The 14090-nt window shown below is 41.1% G+C and overlaps 1 protein-coding gene across 1 annotated transcript in view; it reads right to left on the bottom strand.

The window, feature by feature from the left end:
- mocs3 (molybdenum cofactor synthesis 3) overlaps positions 1-14090 on the bottom strand; it is a 67998-nt gene that overhangs the window by 43580 nt on the left and 10328 nt on the right. Inside the window, exons 3-7 of the mRNA XM_060830843.1 lie at positions 13962-14054; positions 11490-11610; positions 5576-5649; positions 5374-5492; positions 3961-4069 (exon numbers count right to left, since the gene is read on the bottom strand). Coding sequence (XP_060686826.1) covers positions 3961-4069; positions 5374-5492; positions 5576-5649; positions 11490-11610; positions 13962-14054 — 516 coding nt within the window. The remainder of the gene's footprint in view (positions 1-3960; positions 4070-5373; positions 5493-5575; positions 5650-11489; positions 11611-13961; positions 14055-14090) is intronic.

Here is a 14090-nt window from a genome sequence, read left to right on the forward strand (position 1 = left end):
AGCCAGTAGAAAGTCAGGTTGTGACAGAGGTCCAGTCGATAAAGTGTGGCGCTGGAGAAAGCATAGTAGGTGAGGCATCATCTGAAGAGCAAGAAAATCGACATTTCAGGCTTAACCCTTCATCAGAACTGTTTTCACAAATTTGGAATGATCCTTTAGAGCCTTGGACAGAGTTGAGTGGAGGATAAGGTGTGGGTGCAAGTCTTGCCTCTTATGGCAGCAGGAACCAGGTGTAGAGAGGGGAATGGTGGAGAGTGTGTACCCAATGAGAGAGTCACAGAGGGAGCAGTCCCTATGGAATGCAGGTAGGACTAGGGAGGCAAATATATTTTTAGTGGTGAGGTCTGACTGTAGGTGGCAAAAATGGCAGAGGATGATGTGCTGAATTTGGAGATTAGTGGTGGATTGTGAGGACCAGGGGGAATTCTATCCTTGTTGCAGGTGGGGGATGGGGTTTGAGGGCAGAGGTGCAAGAATTGGAGGATGTGTGATTGAGGGCACTGTTAATAACATGCGAGAGGAGGTTATGGTCCTGGAAGTAGGCGGATATCTGGAATGCCCTGGAGTGGAAGTGCTCAACCTGGGAGCAGATAGAGTGGAGGCAGAGGAATTGGGAGCTAGGGGTTGTGTTTTTACAGGTTGAGGCGGGGTGTATAGTCATGGCAGCTGTGGGAGTCAGTGGGTTTGAAGTAAATGTCAATTGTTAAGTCAGTCGCCAGAGATGGAGGCGTTCAGGAAGGGGAGGGAGGCGTCGGGGATGATCCTGGTGAATTTGATGTCAGGGTGGAAGTGTTCGTGTTGTGGATGAACTGTTCAAGCTTCTCGTGGGAGCACGAGGTAGCGCTGATACAGTCATCGATGTAGCAGAGGAAAAAGTGGAGGATAGTGCCAGTGTAGTTGTGGAAGAGGAACTGTTCCATGTATCCAACAAAGAGGCAAGCATAGCTGGGACCCATGCAAGCACCCACAGCCACCCTCTGGTTGTGGAAAGCAGGAGGATTGAAAGAAGGATGAGGACCAGTTTCATCAATCAGGATGCACTGCTGCTATTTACCCAGCCTACTTAAACAGCACGTAGGTTCTTTCTAAGTTATTCACCATTGGATGGGGACTGGGTGGGTCGGCAGGAAAGGAAGAAACAGAGGGCTTTGAGGCCTTTTTCATGGGGGATACAGGCTTAGAGGGACTGGCTATTCTTCATAAAAATGAGATGTAAGGCACCATGTCACGGAAGACGTGGAGGGCATGGGTGGTGTCCAATTGTATGTGGGAAGTTCCTAGATGAAGGGGGACCTGACGGAGTCGAAATAAGTTGAGAAGAGTTCAGTAGGATGTCAGCAGGCGCAGACAATTGATTGACCAGGGGAATCAGATTTGTAGATTTTGGGTAAGAGATATGTGGGATTGGGGAACTAGGAGATTGAAGGCTGAGGATGGGAGATCACCTGAGGTGATGATTTTGCGGATAGTCTTGCAGATGATGGTTTGGTGATGTGAGGAAGGAGCGAGAGAGAAAGCAGGAAATTATAGACCAATTAGTCTGACCTCAGTGGTGGGAAAGCTGCTGAAGTCAATTATAAAGGATGAAATTACAACACATCTGGATAGCAGTAACAGGATAGGTCAGAGTCAGCATGGATTTATGAAGGTGAAATCATGCTCGACTAATCTTCTGGAATTTTTTTTGAGGATGTAACTCTGAGGATGGACAAGGGAGATTCAGTGGATGTAGTGTAACTGAACTTTCAGAAAGCCTTTGATAAAGTCCCACATAGGAGGTTAGTGATCAAAATTATGGCACATGGTATTGGGGGCTTGGATTAAAAATTGGTTGGCTGACAGGAAACAAAGTAGTGATAAACGGCTCTCTTTCAGAATGGCAGGCGGTGACCAGTGGGGTACCGCAGGGATCAGTGCCGGGACCTCAGCTTTTTACAATATATATTAATGATATAGAAGATGGTATTAACAGTAACATTAGCAAATTTGCTGATGATACTAAGCTCAGTGGCAGGGTGAAATGTGAGGAGGATGTTAGGAGATTACAGAGTGACCTGGACAGGTTAGGTGAGTGGTCAGATGCAGTTTAATGTGGATAAATGTATGGTTATCCACTTTGGTGGTAAGAACAGGAAGGCAGATTACTACCTAACTGGAGTCAAGTTAGGTAAAGGGGCAGTACAAAGAGAGCTGGGTGTTCTTGTACACCAGTCAAAGAAGGCAAGCATACAGGTACAGCAGGTAGTGAAGAAAGCTAATAGCATGCTGGCCTTCATAACAAGAGGGATTGAGTATAGAAGCTAAGAGGTTCTTCTGCAGCTATACAGGGCCCTGGTGAGACCGCACCTGGAATATTGTGTGTAGTTCTGGTCTCCAAATTTGAGGAAAGACATTCTGGCTATTGAGGGAGTGCACCGTAAGTTCACGAGGTCAATTCCTGGAATGGCGGGACTATCTTATGTTAAAAGATTGGAGTGATTGGGCTTGTATACCCTTGAGTTTAGAAGGCTGAGAGGGGATCTGATTGAGACGTATAAGATTATTAAAGGATTGGACACTCTAGAGGCAGGAAATAGGTTTCTGCTGATGGGTGAGTCCCGAAACAGAGGACACAGCTTAAAAAAAAGGGGTAGGCCATTTAGGACAGAGGTGAGAAGAAACTTCTTCACCCAGAGAGAGGTGGGTGTGTGGAATGCAGTGGAGGCCCAGTCTCTGGATTCGTTTAAGGAAGAGTTGGATAGAGCTCTCAAGGGTAGTGGAATCAAGGGTTATGGAGAGAAGGCAGGAACAGGATACTGATTGGGGATGATCAGCCATGATCATAATGAATGGTGGTGCAGGCTCGAAGGGTAGAATGGCCTACTCCTGCACCTATTGTCTATTGAGAGGTGGGGTCACGGTTGAAGTGTGGTAGGATGTAGTGTCGGTGAGTTGGCATCTGGCCTCAGATGTATAGGATGGTGCGCCGTACAATCACCGCACTTCACTTCTCGGGAGGTTTGATGGGGAGGTTGGGGTTGGAGCGGAGGGAGTGGAGGGCTGTGAGTTGCGAGCATGGGAAGCTGAAGTGGGTGAGATGGGTGGAGAGATTGAGGCAGTTAATGTTGTGATAGCAGTTGAAGATGTAGAGGTCGGGGGTGGGGGGGGGGGTGTTAAGAGGCCAGCACGGGGAGATGTTCAAGAAGATGAAATTTGTTGGAGGTGGGAGAAAACATCTTCGGAAAGTGGATGCGAGTCATGATTGAGAAAGGAGACACAAAGACAGGCAATGGAGGAAACGTTCAACATCGTGACGCATATGAAATTCGTTGATGTGGGGACACAGTGTAATGAGGGTGTCTTCAGTAAGGGGGAGGTCCTGGGGGGGGGTGTGGCAAATGGTGAATACCCAGCAGCTTGTGGCTGGGGCCAAGTGTTGATCTGGAGTTGGGAGTGGGGGTGGATGGGAGTGGTCATGTGATCAGCGATATCAGCAGTCACATGATTGAAAGGTTAAACCCGAAAAGTGGACTTCCTTGCTCGTTAGATGCTGCCTGATTGCTGTGCTTTTTTCCCCAACACCACACTTGATCAACTCTGACTTCTCCAGCATCTGCAATCCTCACTATCTCCAAGCTACAGAGATACAAACAAACAGTTTACTGAGAGGATATTTCCCCTCATGGGACAGCCTAGGACTGGACAGCATAGTCTAAAAATAAAGGGATGACAACTTAAAATTGAAATAAAGAGGAATTTCTTCAAGAGGGTTAAAGAGTCTTGCCACAGAGAGTTGTGGGTGTTGAATCTTTGTGTATATTTAAGGTTGAGAAAGATAAAAAAATTCTTGATCAATAGGGAAATCAACGTTTATGGGGAAAGGGTAGGGAAGTGAACGTGAGAAATGTTGGATCTGCCACGATTCTATTGAATGTCAGATCAAGCTAATGCGGTCAAATGGTCTACTTCTAATGGTCTTACCTATTCCCAAGACTCCACCGTCAGAACAATTAGTTACAGTCTCAGCTGGAGGTGGCTTTGGATAGAGGCATCTATAACAAGGGCCACCGTTGTAGTTATATATTGTGAGCTGAAAAGGTAAAAAAAAAAAGGTTACCACCTAAAAACCTCAGTGTCAAAAACAAACAACAATAATGATGAGTACTTTAATCGCAACATGGTTGCAGTGTGGTTAGCATTGCTGCCCCACAGCACCAGGCACCTGGATTTGATCCCAGCTTTGGGCAATTATCTCTGTGGAGTTTGCATGTTCTCCCAGTTTCTGCATTGGTTTCCTCTGGGTGCTCCAATTTCTCGCACAGTCCAAAGATGAGCAGGTTAGGTGGATTGGCCATGCTAAAGATTGCTGTGTAGTGTCCAAGGATATGTAGGTTAGGTGGATTGGCCAGAATAAAAAAAAACAAGGTTATGGGTGGGTGGTGGGTGCGCACTTTGGAGAGTCAGTGCAGATTTCATGGGCCCATTGGCCACTTTCTGCACTGTCGGAATTCTATGGTTTAACCACAAAGCCAACTATTTCCCAACTACATTCTATTTTACCTCAGCTTTCCTCTTACTCCTTTCATTGAGACTTGTAATCATCTAATTAATCCTTCATCTCAGTTTCTCTCAAAAAGAGACCAATATACTTTAGCAGTTTTGTGTAAGAACAAGACAAGTAGGAGTAGAAGATAATCAGCCCTTCAAACCCATTCCATAATTCATTGGAATAATGGCTGCCTCTATTCGAACTTTCTCATTCATTCCCCATATTGTGTAATCTCTGAACCAGTAAAAATCTGTCCAAGAGCCTTTAATATATTAATGATAGAGGTTCCATTACATTCGTGGGTAGGGAATTCTTAAGATTCAAAACTGTAAAGAAATTTCAAATTATTCAAATGTTTATCCTATAATGCAATGAGCCATTTCAATCACAGTGAATGGATCTGGCATCACATACGTACCACAGTGGGTAAAGATGGAAGACTTCATTGCCTGAAGGACATTGATAAATCTGATGGATTACAATTTAGCCATTACAGAGACTAGTACTATATTTCAGCTTCCAGATGCCATGGTGGGACTTGAACCTGTCCATTTCAGAAATCCTAGTATCCATCATGCAAGCTACTTAAAAGATTTGTAATTGACGTAAGTGAAGCAGGAAAAGATTTCCTCAGATGAAACTCAAATTCCTTCGTTGACTGGGTTTTACTCAAGCTGATACATGAGAAAGAACATGAACCTGGGATCCCTAGATTACTAGTCTACAGTGTACAAAACATTACAACATGGCCACCCATTTGTCTCCTGTTCAATCTAGATCAATAACACTTTAAATGTAATCATCTGTGAAATAAAAGTTTTAAGTATTTGTTATTATTTCTTTACCTGTCCCTCCATCCTTAGAGCACTAGCTGATACCAGTGGCTTCCCATTCAGAACACAAGCGTCATTGACAAGAAACCGCGTAGGGACATTGTCAGAGCAATCCACTACAATGTCATATTTGAAGAAATTAGTTAAGAATAATCTAAATAATCAAAAATACTTTAATCCTCATCACAAAAACCACCATAAAAAAAAGGATATTGTTGAATAAGTTGCCTTGCGTTCTTGTAGCTCAATTGAAAATGATATGGTATGCATTCAACATTTGAATTTAGCCTGTGGATAAGAAATAATAATTCAAACTTAATACGTTGATTTAAAAAATACTCTCGTTTGTCTGATACTCTTCTAAATGGTTAGATGCGTGCACATCTGTTAATGAAGTAAGATGACAAGGTGGTTATGGGTAAAATGGCACAAGTTAACATGCACAATTGATATTAGTGGTCAGTGAGAGACCCATGAAAGACTGTTGCTTCTCCAGGTCATCAGAACGGACAGAATTATTTTTAAAACTCTTGCAATTCCCTATACAGAGCAACAGAGGGCATCATATTCTGCAAGTGGAAGGCCAATAAAAACTGAAAAATATGTTTGAAGAACTGTGATGTCTACTGCGCAATCCTTTTACCTCGTGTAGTTTTCAATATAATTCAAACTGATGGAATGCAACTCTCCTTTATCAGTTGACTAACAGTCCAAAGGGAAATCTGTTTTAGTAGTTTCACATTCTGCATAGGTTAAACACAGGAAACTTTAAATGATTTAACGTTAGTTGGCATAAAACAGTCACTCCTTTCAAGGATGTGACCTGAAAGAAGCTTACAAAATCATGAGAGGCATGGATAGGATAAATATACAAAGTCTCTTCCCTGGCATGGGAAAGTCCAGAACTAGAGAGCATAGGTTTAGGGTGAGAGGGGAAAAAATATAAAAGAGACCTAAGGGGCAACTTTATCACACAGAGGGTGGTATGTGCATGGAATGAGTTGCCAGAGGAAGTGGTGGAGGCTAGTACAATTGCAACATTTAATAGACATCTGGATGGGTATATGAATAGGAAGAGTTTGGAGGGATATGGGCCAGGGGCTGGCAGGTGGGATAGATTGGGGTGGGATATTCATAGACAAGTTGGACTGAAGGGTTTATTTCCGTGCTGTACATCCTTATGACTCTATGATGAACATGGTCAATGTAAGAAAAGCAAAGGAGTTGGAAGTTGCATGTTGCACTTTAAATGAAGATTACAGGGTTACTCTTGAGGGACCTTTACTCCTTGCAAATAATTAAAAGCTGACTGTACATAAATGGCTGTAATATACCTAAGATGAATCAGGAAAATTTAGGGAGATTAGAAAATGCAATAGGTTTAAGGCAGAGTTGGCCCAAAACAGCCCAAAAAAACAAAATGAGCATCTGCTACCTGATACTGCGACATCATAAAGAAGGGAATGAACAGTTCCAATTAAAACTTTAATAATAATGGGCAAGTTGGCAATGCATAAATTGAAACATTGGGTAATTTGGTCATGTTAAAGGAAAGAAGCCGTCACACGTTTATCAGAAGGCCATCCAATGGAATATCTTAACTGCATTAAAACAGGACAAGATAGTGCTCAAAAGGACATCAATCAAGCATTCACCAGTAAGATTTACACGCAAATAATGGCCACCTGTGCACAGCACTAGAGGGTGGCTAATAACTATGGAACCCTAATCCAACAACTAGTCATTTGAAAGGAGAATGTGGAGTTCTAAATTAGTACCCAAACTGGAAAAAAAAGCTAAATTATGTATCTCATCATGAAATTCTACTTGGAAATAATTTATACAAACTTACTAACCTAGTCAGCAAAAAGATGTCTTGAACAGATGATGTCTTAAAATTAGTGCACAATTTATACTATGTTAATTACAATAAATTTATTGGACTTGTAGCACTCAGAAATTTTAACGTATTCTAATTACATTTTTAAGCAGTTGTTCATTCTGAAGTTATAACAACATTAACCTTTCATAATTTGTAAAATAATCTTGAAATAACGTGTTGTTTCTCTAACAGTACAGATAAAACATGCTCTAAATGAACAGTTAATGAAGCTAAGCTTGTTAAGACTGGATTCTTAGCATTTATGCTAATGAAATTAGGAGATAAATTATTGATCAATAGGGAAACTATAACCATAGAGCACAGAAAAAAAAGCTATTTGGTTTATCATGATCGTGACGACTTTTTGACAGTTATTGAATCAATCCCACTTCTCTGCTCTTTCCCCATTGACTTGTGATTGAACAGTTCTAGAATTGTTTGCAACAATCAGACAGCTTTCAAAGCTTTACAAATACAGATTGTCCAGGAACAATGACACATTTTAAGAACATTAAGGCCTGCTGCAGTGTTCCAATGAGGCTCAGCACAAGGTGAAAAAAATACATCGCACTTTCTGCTTGAGGACCCTGCAGCCTTCAGACTGAATATCAAGTTAAATTTTCGGGCCTGAACATCATCTTATGTCCTTTAACTGCACCCACACCCACACTCCAGGGCTTGTCATCACATGGACTACTCTCAACACAGCCAACCTATTTTCGCCGAATTCTGGTCCCCAATATCAGCTCATCAGACCATAAGAAATAAGAGCAGAAATTAGACCACTCAGCCCATCAAGTCTGCTCTGCCATTCAATCATGGCTTATAAGTTTCTCAACCCCATTCTCCCCGAAACTCTTGATACTCAAAAACCAATCTATCTCAGTTTTAAATATACTCAATGACCTGGCCTCCAAAGCCTTCTGTGGCAATGAATTCCATAGATTCACCACTCTCTGGCTGAAGAAGTTTCTCCTATGTATGTTCTAAAAGGTCTTCCCTTTACTCGGAGGTTATGTCCTTGGGTCCCAGTCTCCCCTACCAATGTAAACATCTTCTCAACATCTACTCTATCCAGACCACTATGTTCTATGTTTCAAGTAGATTCGCGTCCCCCCCACCCATCATTCTAAACTCCAAGTATTCTCCTTGGCATACCATCAACCATTTCTTTGTTTACCTAAATGCCTCTCTCCCCCTCTGGGCTCCGTTTCCACCAATTCTCTCACTCCTTTATCCTCCCTAATATAACCCTCCTCACTTAACCTCCTCTTCAGTATGTATTCCAACCTTTCCTAGCTGCTAATTGTTAAGAAGTTGAAAGCATGTACTGTACCTTGAAAAGACAGAGAATGCTGTTCTGAACTGAGATATACACAGGTATGTGTAATGAGTAAATGGCAGTCCCAGAGGGTACTAAAAAATTGAAAATATGTACCATTTGGCTGTGAGATGTATACCTGAGTTTTGGTTGCTGTTTTGATAACAATTCAAATTTAACCAATTTAAATTGTGCCCCAGGTTACTAAAATCCAATTGAGTTGAATGTATTGTTTTGCCAATGAGACAATCTAATGTTGGGCGGGGGGGATATTAAAAATGTAGATATTTTGATAATTTGTCAACTGTCGTACAGAGAAAAACTGGAGAGCTATTGCCCATCTACCATCTTGCTCTCCAAGAAATTAGAAACACCCTCTATCAAAAGCTACCTTTTTATGTGAAACATACTCATAGTAAAATGGACAATGATGCAGGGAAATCTTCAGCTGGAAGAGTGAAGACACAGAAGAAGACAGCAACTGTGTGGTTTTTGAAATTAAGTTGATGTAATTTTACTAAAAGTGTCTTATTGGAACAGCATATTGTTGTAGAGTTGAAGGCAGGTATTAATCAGTTAAGAGAAAGAGGGGCTTAGAGTTGTGAATAGTTGTTGTTTAATGTTCACTTTTAGAGTTAAAAATTAATTGATGTTATTTTCTTTAAATAGTGGAAATTGAGAGTTTTCTGTCACTCATATTTTAACAGATTACAAGGTGAGGCGAGCTTTTCTGGGCGTTCGGTTTAATTAACAGAGGGGTTCGACCCCATTTTGTAACATCATTCTGATGAAGGGTCAACAGACCCGAAACATTGGCTCGGTTTCCTCTCCACAGATGCTAACAGAACTGTTGAGTTTCTCCAGCAATTTGTTTTGTTTCAGATTTCTAGCTTCTGGAGCTCTTGGTTCCTTCTTAACATTTTAAGAATATTGTATTGTCTGTAGTGTAATGCAAGGTCAAGACACCATAATCCCAGAGGATGCCGGGACTAATGTAAATAAGTGAATGTTAAATCTCTCTGATACCTAGCAAACCATCTTAATAGCCTTCACATTGGAGTACCACAAGAGAAAGCACACAACTACCTCAGGACGAGTCAAAACACTTCGCAGCTAATGCAGTACTTTAGAAATGTTCTAACCGAAATGTTGGAATGTGGGAAAAGCATTTGCTCGTTTCCATACAGCAAGTTCTCAACAGCAATTAAATATAACTAGGTAATTTGTTTGAAGGACAAATGTTGGCCAGAACACCAGGAACAGCTTCACTGAATAGTATCATGGGATCTTTTACAGCTAACCGAGTAGGCATTTGTAGCTTTCTAAGTGTCAATGACGGAATGACTAATTTAACTTTAACACTGCATAAACTGACTGCTACATTTGGCTACATAGCAGGGCGTTGCACTTCAAGAAAGTAACTTGTTAGCTGCAAAACATTTGATAATGCCCAAGGACATAAGAAGTACCAAACAAATTCAAGTTTTTCCTTTTTTCAAACTCAGTCAATAAGTATTTGTTACATAACTATTTCATCTCCCCTCCAGGTGAGGATAAATTTAGCTAGCAGCTTAGCCAAAAAAAATACACAAAATTTTAGATTCCATTGGTAATTTGTGTTGAATTAGCTGATCTCAATCAGGACTGCAGTAAACCGTAGCAAGGGATATCTGGTCAGCATGGGCGAGTCGGACCAAAGGGTCTGTTTCCATGCTGTACATCTCTTGACTCTATAACTGAGGAGTAGCAGATGGAGTTTAAGGTACAAAAATGTGACGGGCTGCATTTTGGTAGTGCAAATTAGAGCAGGATTTATACACTTAATGATAGGGCCTTGGGGGTGTTGCCAAACAAAGGGACCTAGGGGTGCAGGTTCATAGTTCCTTGAAAGTGAAGCTGCAGGTAGACAGGGTGGTGAAGACAGCGTTTGGCACACTTGCTTCCATTGGTCAGTGCAATGAATATAGAAATTGGGAGATCATGTTGCAGCTGTACAGGACTTTGAAGAAGCCACTTTTAGAATACTGTGTACGATCCTGGTTGCCCTTCTACAGCAAAGATGCTGTTAAACTTGAGAGGGTGCAGAAAAGATTTACAAGAATGTTGTGCCGGGACTGCAAGGTTTGAATTAAAAAGAGAGGCAGAATATGCTGGGGCTTTTATCCCCTAGAGCGGAGGCTGAGGGGGTGACCTTAGAGGTTTATCAAAATCATGAGGAGCATGGATAAAATGAGTCACCAAGTTCTTTTTCCTAGGGTGGGATAGTCCAAGACTAGAGGACATAAGTTTGTGGTGAGGTGGGAAAGATTTAAAGAAAGACCTGAGGGGTTTTTTTTTACGCAGGCGATGCATTTTGGAACAAGTTGCCAGAGGAGGAGGAGGTGGGTGTAATTAAAACATTTAAAAAGCATCTGGATTGGTATTTGAATAGGAAGAGGTTAAAAGGGATATGTACCAAATGTTGACAAATGGGACTAGGTCAGATTGGGATGTCTGGTTGGCGCAAACAAGTTTATTTGAAGAGTCTGTTTCTATGTTGTATGACTATCACAAGATCCTAGGTGTAAGAAAGAGAAGAAAAAAAATTGCTTCAACACATTTACAATCCATCCCTTTTTCTGGATATGCAACCATCTCACAGAGGAACAATAAAATCTGTAACATGTACAAGGCACAGCATAACTTATATGAACAATAGTTGATTTGGTGAGCCTACAGAAGGTGACCTACAACCGTGCAACCCATATTCCATCAAGGAAACAATATCTTAAAATAGTTTGGTAAAGGGAGAAAACTGATGAGTAACAAATGTTACAGGTATGCTGTTGAAACCTGTCAACAATGGAAGCTGTACCCAAAAAGAAAACCTTTTTCTTCAATTTAGAGTGATCAAAGAAAGTAAGAGACATAAACAAATATACTTACTGACTTATTCTGATTGCTGCAGACAATGCCTTTGGCACGCCTAACTTATCTTCTGTATGGAGAATCTGTCTCTGTAGGTTAGTAAGCTCCACATCATCATAATCAAGGAGTCCTAATCGACCTAAATTGACATTTGCACATTGTAATATCCTCTCCCCATCGCTCAGTTGCATTTAAATACATGACTGAACAGATTTTACTTATAGCAGATCCAATGTACAAAAGAGAAAGAAATTGACACAAAGCTAGTGGTGTCATTTTCAAATTGCTGGTGCCCCACAATATTTTAGGGTTTAAAGAGGGCACTGCCAAGGTAACAATCAAAACTAACCGACAGTATCTTGAAAATGTTATGAATCCTGATGTTTCTCTACAGTTCATAGGAAGAGGGGTTCCAAACTACTAAGGAATTGCTTCTCTTTGAAGCAGCTCTGGAAAGTAAATGGGGCATAAAATTATCATTAATGATCCAAGTACTTTTCCATGGATAAACAAGGGCTCTGTCAGAAATGGACACGTTAATATTGTTGAAAACTGTGGTGCTGGAAAAACACAGCAGGCCAGGCAGCATCCGTGGAGCAGGAGAATCAACGTTTTGGGCATAAGCCCTTCTTCAGGAATGAGGCTGGTGTGCCAAGCGGGCTGAGATAAAAAGGTGGGGGGAGGGAATTAATATTGTTGTCAAATTATAAATTTAGGGTTGGAAGATAGGAATAAGAGTAGACTAATCAGCCCCTCAAACTTGATTCACCTTTCAATTAGATCATGGCTTATCTGTACAACATCCATACATGCACATTAGGTACACATGCCTCACAAAAATTCTTTACACTCAGTTTTGAAAATGTTAATTATTCTAATGCTTACAACTTGTTCAGGAAAGACAATGTCAAATTCCCACTATGCATTGTGTGAAAACTGCTTCTAGATTTAATTCCTGAACTTCCCAGCTCTAATTCTGCTGCACCTACTATAATGAATATTTTAATCAATTTAATGCCGCATTGAAATGACTTAACTGTTTAAACTAAATTTGATTCTCCTACTTCATAATTTACCATTTTAAGCCACAATAACATTCACATGCATCAGGACTGTACCCTTTCTAAGGCCAAGCAATCTTTTCTGAAGTGGAGTCACTGAAATTGAATGCATTGCTCCCGATGGGTTCCAGCTAAGAATCTGTAACTGAAACATCATTTCCTCACTTTTGAATTCCAGTCCTCTTGAGAATAAAAAGGGCAACATTTCAACAGCATTTATGATTACATTTTATACTTGTGCAGTAGCTTTCAGTCATTGTGTCCATAGAATCCTAAATCCCTTTGCCTCACCACACCTCCCAGCTCCTCACCACAAGATAGTCTATTTTGTCATTTCAGATAACCTCATTTTTCACTAGAATGAATTCCATCAGCAATAGATTTACTCACTCAGTTTCCCTATGTTCTTTTATATGCAGGTTCATGGCTCCTTGAAAGTGGAGTCGCAGGTAGATAGGGCAGTGAAGAAGGTGATTGGTATGCTTTCCTTTATTGGTCAGAGAACTGAGTACAGGAGTTGAGAGGTCATGTTGCGGCTGTACAGGACATTGGTTAGGCCACTGTTGGAATATTGCATGCAATTCTGGTCTCCTTCCTATCGGAAAGATGTTGTGAAACTTGAAAGGGTTCAGAAAAGAGTTACAAGGATGTTGCCAGATTTGTAGGATTTGAGCTATAGGGAGAGGCTGAACAGGCTGGGGCTGTTTTCCCTGGAGCGTCGGAGGCTGAGGGTGACCTTATAGAGGTTTACAAAGTTATGAGGGGCATGGATAGGATAAATAGGTAAAGTCTTTTCCCTGGGGTCAGCGAGTCCAGAACTAGAGGGCATAAGTTTAGGGTGAGAGGGGAAAGATATAAAAGAGACCTACGGGGCAACTTTTTCACACAGAGAGAGTGGTGCGTGTATGGAATGAGCTGTCAGAGGAAGTGGTGAAGGCTGGTACAATTGCAACATTTAAGAGGCATTTGCTTGGGTATATGAATAGGAGGAGTTTGGAGGGATATGGGCCAGGTGATGGCAGATGGGACTAGATTGGGGTGGGATATCTGATCCCAAAGGATCTGTACATCTCTATGACTCTATATTGCTCCTCCCATTCACACAAACCATTTTACCTTCCAAATTAGTGTTATCTGCAAATTTGGATTACAATTCTCTATTCCTTTAATTAAGTCATTAATATACGTGGTGAAAATCTGCAGATAACGGATAGGTCTCTGGGAGACAGCATGTCTCATACTCCATACAGTAAACCATTTCTCCCTCTGAGAATTAGTACAATTCACAGAAGCAACACTTGTTCACAGACATACAAGTTTTATTGTTTCGTTGATCTATAATAACCTCCGTAAAGTCTCTCTCAAGCTTCCTGTGCAAAATCTATTCAAGAAAAATAAAGTCAAAATTCAAGACCTAAACTAAACTTACCAATGCCTGCAGCAGCCAAGTACTGAGCTGCAGGGCAGCCTAGACCTCCACATCCAACAATCAGAACAGCCTTCTTAGACAGATTCAGCTGACCTAAAAGCATGAAAACATGACGCCAATAGACTTTAT

This window comes from Hemiscyllium ocellatum, chromosome 10 (assembly GCF_020745735.1).
Source record: "Hemiscyllium ocellatum isolate sHemOce1 chromosome 10, sHemOce1.pat.X.cur, whole genome shotgun sequence".
Lineage (NCBI taxonomy): Eukaryota > Metazoa > Chordata > Chondrichthyes > Orectolobiformes > Hemiscylliidae > Hemiscyllium > Hemiscyllium ocellatum.